Raw genomic sequence first — 12,269 nt, 5'->3', positions numbered from 1 at the left:
GAACAGGCTGCGCTTTATTCACAGCAGGCACCTGTCCTTCCTAATCTACAATTGTTTTCTCCTTCCAGTGGGCGGCTGCCTTTTTCCTCTGCAGGCGGTTGCTTCACATCTTACACAGCCGACTGCTTCTATTTGGCTGCACTTCAGTACCTTCTGCTGGCGACTGGAATCCCTATTGCTAAGGGCTATGCTGGTTATCTAGTGGGCTGCCCACCACACAAACAAGCAGCTGTGCAGGCTGCATCCTCTACAGGCGCGCGCTGCTCCCTCTGTCTACAGTGGGCTGTGTGCTGTGAATCCTCTTCAACTGTGTGCTACAGGCCGGTGGCTGCAAGCTACCTCTCTCGACGTGCTGTGCCTCGGAGTATTTCTCAAGTAAGAGCGCACATGGGTATTGAACTTCCTTCTGTCATCCACAACAAGTAAGTGAATTTTCAGATTTAAATAAAGTACTTTGTATTAAATCTGCTAAGGGATTCATTCCCTCTACGGCCACACCCGTTCGGTGCCGGGTTGTCCAAGCTATATTGGCGAACCTCGGTCCAAAGGTGCTGAGATCGGGAGAGCCCGGCGTTAGTACGAGAGCGCCTGTTTGTGCGTGGTCTCGGAACACGAATGAGAGGCACTCTCCGCGGAGTCCAGTGAAAGCACAGGACCGTAGCGATTGATCACACTAGTGGTCGTTCTGCTTCGAGCTTCTACATCGAAATTCGAGCCTACTTGTTTGGTACTGTTTTCATATGTACATGGACATTATCTGGTTCTCAGAACCCATGGAGCATTGTATTCATTAAATACTCCCAATAAATATATCATATATTGAGGGGGGGGTCGGCCCGTTCCGGCCCCAGTGCTGGTGTCCATCTTTCCATTTCTATTCATTTAAATTTCAAGTTGTTTTAAGTTGTCCATTTCAAATTTGTGGTTTTAAAGTTGTGCTATTAAGCGTGTGGGTGTCCAACGGAGTCTTTCCCACTTGACGGGATCGGTTTCACAGGGGCTCGAAGTATGGGCTGAAATCCGGGCCAAGCCTACAATCAACTTGCCCAGCAAGGTGCGGCTCTAAATGGCAGGGTCAATGATGCCTACGCCACCTCTGCGTCGCAGTTGAATGATCACTCTCTAGGTCACCTTGGCCCGAGTAGGCCTCCCATCACTGCCGGCCCACAAGAAGTTCCGGATCAACCGCTCTACCTGACCAATGCATGCTTAGGAGAAGGCCCAACAAGAAGTACTGTACCACATGGTGGCTAGAAGGACTTGGTTTTCCACCACCACTCGGCCGGCTAAGGAGAGCCTCGCAGAACTCCAGTACAAAAGCTTCTTCTGAATGCTCAGAAGCAGAGGGGCGAGCTGCTACTCCGGGGAGATATCGATGCCCACCTGGCATCCCAAATAGCGGACTCGGGATCCACTAGAAAGCCTCAATTGGACGCCAAGTTGGGGCGGGTGTAGAACCTACCCAAAAACCACATGACTTGAGCCAGCTGATCTATGCTCCTGATGCGCGACAAAAGATCCCAATCGCCTCTGTGAATCTTTGGAGATTCCCCACATCTCGGGATAAGTATGTTGTGTCATTTGCAAACTCTGAGTCTAGCAGCTCCTCTAGGGTACAGATGGGGAGACGCAATCCATGAAGCCCCATCTCTTGAACTGAGAGAAAACTGCTCATGGCCTCAGCAACCAATAGGAAGAGGTATGGTGCCAGTGGACAGCCCTGCCGGATAGAGCGAGAAAGGGGAAATCTATCACCTCGGGCTCCTTGAATGAGAACCTAACTGTGAGAGGTTAAGTAGAGGCCTAAAACACCACGGATCCACTCCACTCGGAACCCCATCCGGTACATCGTGCCCTCCAGGAAGCTCCCGTTAACTCGATCATAAGCTTTCTCAAAATCTAGGAGGAGCACAATGAGGTCATGCTGCCTACTGTATGGCCCACTGCTGTACAGCCTGGCCGGCCTATGCTCCCACCTAGGCCACCCCCAACAGGTGCATAGCATACATGCACAGCTCTCCTACAGTCCAGCATAAGCAACAACGACATCTAGCCTGGCTTTTGGCAAAACCAAAAGGAAAGTATTTTATGGTTTCAACACAGGGGTTTTCCCTCTTGCACATTTACGCATTCTTGTCCCTCTTCCCTCCCTCCCTCAGAATCCACAAGCTTCCTATCTTGACAAAAAACTCAAAGAAACACTTCTTTGCAAGATCAAAACACAGATAAGGTGACTCAAAGAAATACCTGAGTTTGGGGGGAACACAATTGGAAACACACAAGACACACAAACCTTGCTTTCTTGCCTCCGTCATTGGGTTAGCTCTGATACTAGCTGTAAGATCCCTCGAGGATCAACCCTAAAACACAAGCTCAACACAAGGTTAGTACAAACGCAGAAGGGTGCAGCAAGCTCATCACGGTGGCTCACTCCCACAGATCTTTGCGAGTCAGCCCTGGTGGTATGGAGTCAGCTCTGGTGTCCCATACCACAGTGCCTGCCTGTACAGGCCCTTGGCAAGACTACCTATGATTCACCATGTCCTCAGCAGGAGTATGACAACTCTTGGTCCAGGCAATGACCAACTGTCAAGCCATAATGATAATAACTCATAAGTCACTTATATAGTGACTACTGCTACTATAAATAACCATCCAGTCATAAATAGCCAATATCCATGGATTTTTAATAATGAACCCTAACTACTTGTATCAACCTGCTTCCCCTAATCTCAGGGCTCCCCAAATCCCAAGGATTAGTATAACATTGAAGGGCTGATCATTTAGAAAGGTTTGCAGACAAGTAGTCCAAGAATCTAATTCCAGCAGTCATGAAAAGCATGCGAAACAAAAAGAAATAATCCTACCCACGCAGTCGATCTTGAAGACCTTCATCTGTGAGGGCTGATCTTGCATAACCAAATATTTGCACTTGATCAGGTGGTAAAAAACCCTGCAGACCAAGTTAAGCTAGCAGTTACATGAAGCAAATTCAACACGGAGGAGGAAAACAGAGGCAAGCAGTGGGAGGTAAGGATTGCTACCTGGCAATACAAATTGAACAATGCAGGAAAAGTCTTCTTCTTTGCAAGGTCACCGGAGGCACCAAAAACGATCACAGAAAGACATCCCCCTTCAGAAAACTTCTGTAATGTATTCTCTCGCTTCTTTGAGCTCTCACAAGGGAGAGGAGCTGATTTTGGAGTTGGGGTCATTCTCTGTGACTGCACCCAAGCCAGTGCTAAGGAAAAAAAGGAGGGAATGAGTTCATCATCTCATTGGGTTTCTAACATACAAAAGGATAAACATGTTGTTCATTATTAGATATACTCAAGCATATTTATCATCTCAAAAATTCAAATGCTTGTCAGTATGAGGAGGTTTTGGCCAGCACCACAGGAGCCACCACTGTCCAGTTAGAATGGCAAGAAAAACGCTGTTCTTCGACCCAGATTACACAGAGTGCCGCTTCACATGCATCATCCAATCACAAACCTACCTCTATGGTTTTGTTGGGGGTCTCATTAAGCCCAAGGCCTTTCAGATAACCTCCGCTTGTTTAAGGTTTAATCTCAGATGGTCCCACCTTTTGATGATGGCAGAGCAAAATCAGGTATGCTGTCACGGAGGCAGAAGTTGGACATGGCCCAAGTTGGTGGGAGGTGTATGCACAATCAAGGCACAAATGAATCTCGGTTACTAAGAGGATGAGGGAAGAGCTTCACAGAAATTATGATGGAAGGGTAGCAAAAGCTGTTGATGAAAGACCCACAATGGTAAAAGACATGGTGGAGAGCAGAAAAATTTGTTGGGAAAAGACCCCACTATCCACAAAAAAGACCCACTACGTAAAACAATTCGAAAATCACCCAATAAATCCCATGCTTGAGATTTTACTGTTGCTGTTGATGATTTAATTTTTGAGGGGGGGAAGATATTTTACTCTCTGTGTTTAGGGGAAAGAGAGAGAGAGATCATTTACCCCATGCAATTTAAATCATCATAAGATGGGCTTCACAGGGATGTTTGTGTGTGTGTGTGTGTGTGTGTGTGTGTTTTCGTGTTCTGTAGGTGGGTGCGTTTTCCACCCCATGCAGTTTCAATCATCAAAAGCTGGGCTTCAAAGAAAAGCTTCATATACTCACACAGAAGAAGAAGAAGAAGAGTTATAGTAATCAAGAGATTTTCTGCTTACCAAAGGAGAGATTGCTTTGATTGCCGATGAGCTAGCTCGCCTGTGAAAGAAAGAGGAGGATCGCAGCAGAGGAAGCAGAAGGGGGGGCGAGAGAGAGAGAGAGAGCGCCCCGCTTTCTTGTAGGTAGTGGATCAAAAATGGGGTTAAAAAATAATTCCACCTTCCAGAGAAACGAGATGCAACAGGATGTCAAAAATGCAGATTAGAGAAAGTGGAGACTTTGAGTAGGAAGGTGAAAAGTCAGTGCGGCCTCCCTGAGTCCCTGTGGTTTTGACAATTGGAAATACGAACGTGACACTCCCGTGACGACTAGAGTGAGGTGTGCTACCTCCTTGGTCACCTCCCGGCCAACCTCCACACAATAGGGTCTTTAAGACCCACTCAAGTCAGATCCACGAGAGAGTCGCGTCATCTTCTTCCTTGAGGCATCTGGCACATGATCCATTTCCCTTGCCAAAGACTAGAGCTTTTTTCTGTGTCCAAATGGCCCTGTACATGATAAGCCAAGCAAGACAAGCTTTCTTAGGTTCCACATGTATGCCCCAAAGTGATTTGAAGAGGAAATACCACTCCTATCTTTGAGGATATTCCATCTTTGATTTAGAGGGGTATTCCACCTGGGAGGAATAGGCTGCAGGAACTTGCTTATCCTGGAAGCATCTGCTCATTGGGGAACCCATAGGCTAAGAACAGAAATCCTCTAGCGGCCCTACACAACGGTGATACCCGGAATACCTGCTCCCTCAAAAGTCTCCTTATCATTGCAGGGGAGAGGTTCTACTTGAGGAAGATCACTGACATTGAGGCCAGAATTTCAAAACTGGTAGGCCCTATTGGAAGCACTCCAAAGAATGTCACAGATAAGGTCAAGGTTCTTCAGCTAGAAGAGAGAATATCTTGTAAACGTGGATCTAAGCTATGTGCTGAAGCTCCAATACCTCTAGAGCCTAGGATAGAGACCCAGAGGGTCATTGCTCTTTGCTGATTGCCTAGGATAGTGAGAGAAGTCTCGGCCTGAAAATGGCCTTGACCGCTATTTGATGTCAGCCCGACTTTTGTAACTTGTCTCGATTTTCTTCAATAATAAAAATGCCTTTATTGAAAAAAAAAAGAGAGAGAGAGAGAGTCGCGTCAGAACTCGATTCTTGCAAATCCCTCCACCACCATGCTCCTAGCCTCCTCCTCCACCACCATGCTCCTAGCCTCCTCCTCCTCCACCATGCTCCTAGCCTCCTCCTCCTCCTCCACCACCACCACCATCATACATCTCCTTCCTCCTCGCCTTCTCCATTTTTTCTTCTATAGGGAAAAAAACAGAGAGGCACCCTCTTATCATTCTGCTCGCCCTCCTTGCTACATTCCTTTCTACTTAAGATAGATAGGCACCCTCTTATCATTCTACTCCCCCTCCTTGCTAACAAACCCCTATTTTTGTAGCCATGCCTATATCCCCCCTCCCAAAAAAGAAAAAGAAAAAAAAAACACACAGCATCATGGTGCATCGATGGGACCTTCATCATAGCACCATGGTGCATTGAGGGTACCTCTCTCTCTCTCTCTCTCTCTCTCTCTCTCTCTAGCAACCAGAGATTTATCTCTTGCTCATTTTCGTCTTCTTCTTTGTATCCTCATCCTCCTCCTCCTCCTCTTCCTCCTCTGTAAGTAATCGTATGAATGTTTCTTGGATTTTTCTCTTCTTGTTAAGTTGATTCTATAAAAACCAAAGCTTCCCTTGAGTAGCTATGAATCTACCTACATTTGCAATTTCTTTGTTGTAGCCTATTGAGAAGGATTTTGGCCAAAATGAAAATTGCTCTAGGCTAAGCCAAAACTATGTTTTTACTAGCAAGTGAGATGTAGACATTACAACAAGAGTGCCTGTCATGGCCACTCTACACCTATTCTTCCACATAGAGGCAATAAGGCTAGTAGGGACTTGTTAACATTTGCAATGAGGGCACTACTATGGAGATGAGGGTAATCTTCACGTTTACTTGAAGAGTATCTAAGTAAACTACAAGTACTTGCAAGTAGTACTTAAGTTGAAGATAATGTGGTTTTGTTTAGTTGCACTGCAACTTGCAAAAAGTAGTACCTAGTTATCCACAAAACTGAAGATACTACAGTTTTGCTTATGCTAAAAAGAATATCCTCCACAATTTTTAGTCGATATAGACATTCTTGTTTGCATAACATTGCATTTCACTAATATTGTATTCAAATTAAAATGATAATGATAAAGAGCCTAGCATGAGATGAATGATAAAGAGCCTAGCATGAGATGGGGTTGTAATGTGGAGGTAAGTTCTAATGAAGCATTCTCTAACTCCTCTAATATGAAAACATAAAGAAACTCCATCACATATAAAAATGATAATGACAAAGAGCCCAACATGAAATCAGTCTCTAATGTGGAGGTGACTCTAATGGAGCAATCTTAGATTCCTCTAATGTGGAGGTGAATCTAAGAGCACTCTAATGAAGCACTCTTAGATTCCTTTGATATGAAAGAAAAAGGGCAGTTGTACTAGCACACGTAAGATAACAAACAAACTAGTTTTAAGCCATTCAAAATTTTTGATAACATGACAAGTAGTATTGGACATGAACACTTTGTAGCATTTTTGTGTAAAGAACCTTTAGTAAAGAGGTATTAAAATCCTTTGTTTTCATACTACTTAAGGCCAAGTAGTATTGGACATGAACACTTTGTTTTCATATTGCTTAAGGCCAAGTAGTATTGGACATGAACACTTTGTGTAGCATTTATTGGGGTTGTGTAAAGAACCTTCAGTAAAGAGGCCAAGTAGTATTGAACATGAACACTTTGTGTAGCATTTATAGGTTGTGTAAAGAACCTTTAGTAAAACTAATGCTTAAGGCCAAGTAGTATTGGACATGAACACTTTGTGTAGCATTTACAGGTTGTGTAAAGAACCTTTAGTAAAAATAATGCTGAAGGCCAAGTAGTATTGGACATGAACACTTTGTGTAGCATTTACAGGTTGTGTAAAGAACCTTTTGTAAAGAGGTATTAAAATCCTTTGTTTTCACAATGCTTAAGGCTCAAGGAGACTTTGAAGCCTAAGAATTAGAGTGGTGGGATAATAGTCATTGTATTGCATTCTCTAGTTTCACAAGATGCCTATGGTACAATGCATCTTGGATGCTACAACGTGTGACACATCAAAATGATGACACAAGCCTTTTCATTTGATGGGTCTCATATAAGGGCCCTATATATCCATTAACTAAGTTGTGTCCCACCTTACTCATTGAACTATTCTACCCACCATTCTTGATCTCGACATTAAGGTATGGTCGTACGAGCCCCCTTTATATTTAAGCAAAGCTACAAAATAACAAGAGGTTATGCTTTTCTCTACAGCTCAGATTAGTAGCATATAAGTTACATATATGCATTGGAGTTGTGATGAGGATTGGTTGCTTATCACATGCTTCAAAAACTCACATTAGTCAACATTTTTCTTCCTTAATAGCCCTTTGTAATTCAATTCTATAATCATGAATCCGAGTCCTGATTAACCTAAATAAAAATGAAAAGTGTGACTATAACTCAAAAGTGTTGTAGGGCACAAACCATGTCACATCAAAGAAGTAGGTGGTATTAATACATGTTTCATGGTTTTTTTTAATGATCTTGAAGGAAAATCTTGCGCATGCTAAGACCCACAAGAAGTAGTAGTTAGACAATTTTCAACTTGAGCACACCAGTTGTTGGTACATATCTCTGAGTTTTCTCTATATGTTTATAATCATGTGCAACTGAATAAAAAAGAAAAGTGCAAAGATGTACATAGTTACAAAAGAAAATAACTATTTTTTTCTTAACATGCATTTTCTAGGCACAATTTAGGTCGTGTAAAAGGTTGCTTATACATCGTAATCACTAAAAATTTCATAGAAGGTTTCATTGTTGGGAGATGTATATAGTGACAAAAGAAAATAAGTATTGTTTTCTTAACATGCATTTTCTAATCACTATTTAGGTCATGTAAAATGTTGCTCATACATCATAATCACTAAAAAAATTCATAAAAGGTTTCACTATTGGGAGAATCATTACAAAAAAATTGTATTTATCATATGTTTTCAAGAAGTGATTTAAAAATTCCTTATTTGTGAAATTTGGCATTCAAATTTCAACCCTTTTGTAATTTTAGAGGTTGTAAAACATCCCTTTTTCTATGTTAGAGTTGTATGTGAAATAAAAAATCCTTTTGCATGTGATTTGGTATTTGATTTACTTGATTAACTATACTTCTTTGTACAAATAAACAGTTTAAATAAGAACAAGCCTATACACGAGTTTAGTGACAAGGCAAATTGAACAAAGTAAATCTCTTAATCTAAGATGAGAAAATTGAGTAAAGTAACTCTCTTAATCTAGGATTAGGCACTAACAATGGTAAGAGTAAGCCCATTTGTTTAAAGTAATACTACTGCTACCAACAAGGGAATGGGAGAAAGGCAAGTGATATTTTGCACTTTTGCCATTTGGCATCCATGTGGTAGCGTTCTGACATCGGCCTACCTTGCAAGTTACACACATTTAGTAAGGCAAGTGAGTGGGTCTCTCAAACTGTTTTCCCCCAGCTCCCCCAACTTAGGTTGGGGGAAGCTTTGCTAAGGAAAGTGAGTGGGTCTCTCATATTTATCTCCCCCTAGCTCCCCCCAACTAACCTCTGTAATGCATTAAATGCTTGCATCTATTCCCCAACCCTCTAATGTTCTACAAGAATTGTGACACCACAAAATTTCCCACTTTTCTCCCCTCTTCTACATGCTCTCTCTCTCTCTCTCTCTCTCTCTCTCTCTGTCTCTCTCTCTCTCTCCCCTTAGTGTCGGCTCATAACAAAAATCCAATAATATATATTTTATGATAGTGGAGGACAATTCACATGAGAGAAAAGGAACAACATGAGGGTAGAGGGAGCATATTGTTGTGGAGGGTAGAGGAAGTGTAAGCATCATGTAGTCATGCCTACACATTTGGCATATTTGTAAACTAGTGGATCACCATGAAATGGTCCTTTTCCATCAATTCCTCTTTCATGTATTAATTTATTTGGTTAGTTGTAAGTTTGTTTATTCTTACAATTTGTGAAGTGGGTAGTAGGGTTCTCTATTTCTCTCTCTCTCTCTCTCACACACACACACACACATCCCACTACCTTTAATCTCAAGAATAGCATCATCATTATGTAAGATTTTCAATGTCTTTAATAAGATAACATTTGGAAAACTACCACTTGATTTGGTATCTTTATTACATTAGTGCGTAAACATTATGGAAAAGGATTAAGGTACACCACACAATTTGGTATCTTTTAGTGCATGTTCTTAGTGCCTAAATATACTACCTAAATATATGTTCTTAGTGGATGCTTGAGAGAAAGATCTCTCTCTCTCTCTCTCTCTCTCTCTCTCTCTCTCTCTCTCTCTCTCTCTCTCTCTCTCATATTGTATACATTTTAATTTTTTTGTTCTCACACTCCATCTTGGCCTTTTGTTGACAATAATCTCTCTCTCTCTCTCTCTCTCTCTCTCTCTCTCTCTCTCTCTCTCTCTCTCTCTCTCTCTCGTATTGCATACATTCTTATTTTTTTGTTCTCATACTCCATCTTGGCCTTTTGTTGACAATAATCTCTCTCTCTCTCTCTCTCTCTCTCTCTCTCTCTCTCTCTCTCTCTCTCTCTCTCTCACAGACACACACACACACACACACACACACACACACAAAATGTGGTGATAAGCATAATGTGTTTGAGAGGGCATAGTCCTTGTGAGTTTGTTGCATGTATGAAAAAGTCTAAAATTCCTAAGGTCATTTAGATAATGGGTTGGTGAGCAAATGTGCAATGGTGTAAAGATTGATGAGGTCATGTATGATGTAAAGGGTTCACACATTGTGTGCTAGTCATCAGTAAAGTTTTAGTTATATGAGTTGTGCTAGGCACATGGAGTGTGTGTGTCTTGATGCTCATTGAACTTTTTAAGGATGCTCTTGTGCTCTCATTTCAAGAGAGTGAATTTTTTGAATAGGTTGATAGGATTTGTGTTAAGTTTTCTATCTTGCTATACCCTTTTTAATAATTAAGATTTAAACATCTTGATTATCCAATCAAGATTTAAACATCTTGATTATCCAATCAAGATGTTGATTATTTGATTTGACCATTACAAGCCACCATGCTTTTTTCACACATCTCTCTCTCTCTCTCTCTCTCTCTCTCTCTCTCTCTCTCTCTCTCTCTCTCTCTCTCTCTCTCTCTCTAAATATTTTTTCTAAATTCTTGGATATTTCTTGCTTGTATTGAAGTACATCAAAGGGCCTATGCTAAAAGAGGAGAAGGGGGCTTAGGTGTGGACAAAGAAAATGAGGACTAGGCAGGTGTTGCCTAGTGGGTCAGGAAATGATTTTTTAGTTGTTTAAAGGGATTTTTAATTGTTTCAAGGATACTCATTTTTCTCTCACCCAAAAAATAATTTGCTCCTCTATTGATCCACAATATTCATGGATGAAAATGTAAGGGGAAAGGGGAAAATAATGTGCTTCTTTGTTGATCCACAATATTGATATACCCACTTATAGACTCTCAAAGAAGTATTTGATGCTCATTTGCTTAGGAAATTAATTTTTAAGTTTTTTAAGGATACTCATATTTTAAGGAATTTTAAATTTTTCAAGGATACTCATGTTTCTCTCACCCCAAAAAATAGTATTCATGGATGAAAATGTAAGGGGCAAGGGAAAATAAAAAGATGAAAGTAAGCAAAGCTTGTAAAGGGGAAGATGAGAGGAGGGGAAGGCAATGTGAACTTAAATATAAGATGAAAGAACATGGGTATCATGGACTATAAATATAAGATGAAAGAACATGGGTATCATGGACTATAGAGAAAATTGAAGTCAATTCTAAAAGTAAAACAAGCTATATTATAAATCACCATTGAAATGATTACAATGCCCTAAATGTCAATCAACCAACTTATTCTAATGGCTGTCCTTCATTAGACTTTATCATACATCACATAATTTATCATGAGACTCCTTCACCTTGAAAGGATGTATTTTTTAGTGCATCCTAGAAAATATAAAGTTATTTTATCAATTAAAATATTCTCTCCATTTTGTAAGCAGAATCATCATTACAATGTGTACCATTATATTAATATGTATTTAAGTAATCACAAACTTTTTCTTATAATAGTTTTAGCATTCAACTTTCTTATATGCACCTATATTAACAATTCTATTTATTATATAGGCATTTTTCTTTGGAAAAAAATCTTTCATTCACATTGAAAAGTTGACACTCATCTTAGGTCACTTGACCAATAAAATATCATAGCTTTGTAATGTCTTAAGTTTTTTTATGAAACTTGATATTTTGTAAGAACATGATGGTCCCTATCAAAAGTAAAAATCCATCTATTGTCAATCCATTTTTATCAAAGGAAAAGAGGTTGAGGGCATCATTAATAAAGAAACGATCGAAATCCTCAAGGTAGAAGATAAGACCCAAGTCAAGGTAGTCATGGCCTAGCTTAAAGAATAAAAACACATAGAAGCCTTAGCCCTCTTGTGGGGGCCTACTAAATGATTTAGGATATTCCAAATGATGGAATTGTATCTCTTTGGAGAGCAATGATTCCAAGCCACATGCTATCTTGGCCTTCACCTTAAGGGAAGCGAGGCTCAAAATACTAAAACAATCTAAGTTCTTAAAGTTACCAAGCTTTGGATATAGTTAAAGAACAATCCAAGCTCTTAAAGGTACCAAGCTTTGGATATAGTTAAAGAACAATCCAAGTTCTTAAAGGTACCAAGTTCTTAAATTTGCCAAACTCTAGATAGTCAAAGAACTCACACCCACATAATTAAAACATAAAGGAAGGTAGGAAAATGGGTAGTGTTTTGAAAGGGGGCTATCATCCAAGAATTTTGTACAACCAAACCAACACTCTCAATATCTAGGTGATGTAAATCTCAACCTTCAAGAGAAAGGATATACTAGTTAACTAGTAGATTTTCTTTTCTTTTCTCATG

General features: G+C 40.5%; 1 protein-coding gene across 6 annotated transcripts in view; it reads right to left on the bottom strand.

Annotated features, from left to right (window-relative positions):
- LOC147636800 (glucose-6-phosphate 1-dehydrogenase 6, cytoplasmic-like) overlaps window positions 1-4,440 on the bottom strand; it is a 49,677-nt gene extending 45,237 nt beyond the window's left edge. For 2 of the 6 annotated variants that reach the window (XM_086800355.1, XM_086800358.1), the window contains exons 1-3: window positions 3,500-3,848; window positions 3,045-3,241; window positions 2,868-2,953 (exon numbers count right to left, since the gene is read on the bottom strand). In XM_086800355.1, coding sequence (XP_086656481.1) covers window positions 2,868-2,953; window positions 3,045-3,215 — 257 coding nt within the window. In that variant the 5' untranslated portion in view covers window positions 3,216-3,241; window positions 3,500-3,848. Of the gene's footprint in view, window positions 1-2,867; window positions 2,954-3,044; window positions 3,242-3,394; window positions 3,849-4,195 lie in introns of those variants that run through there. The other 4 variants (XM_086800357.1, XM_086800354.1, XM_086800359.1 and 1 more) reach the window with 4 other exon arrangements.
- Between the last annotated feature and the right edge of the window lie 7,829 nt (window positions 4,441-12,269).

The sequence above is a fragment of the Cibotium barometz genome, chromosome 7 (genome assembly GCF_041138505.1).
Source record: "Cibotium barometz isolate CiBa-2024 chromosome 7, ASM4113850v1, whole genome shotgun sequence".
Taxonomy (NCBI): domain Eukaryota; kingdom Viridiplantae; phylum Streptophyta; class Polypodiopsida; order Cyatheales; family Cibotiaceae; genus Cibotium; species Cibotium barometz.
The sequence above is the reverse complement of the archived record's forward strand: the minus strand, read 5'-3'. Positions and strand labels throughout refer to the sequence as shown.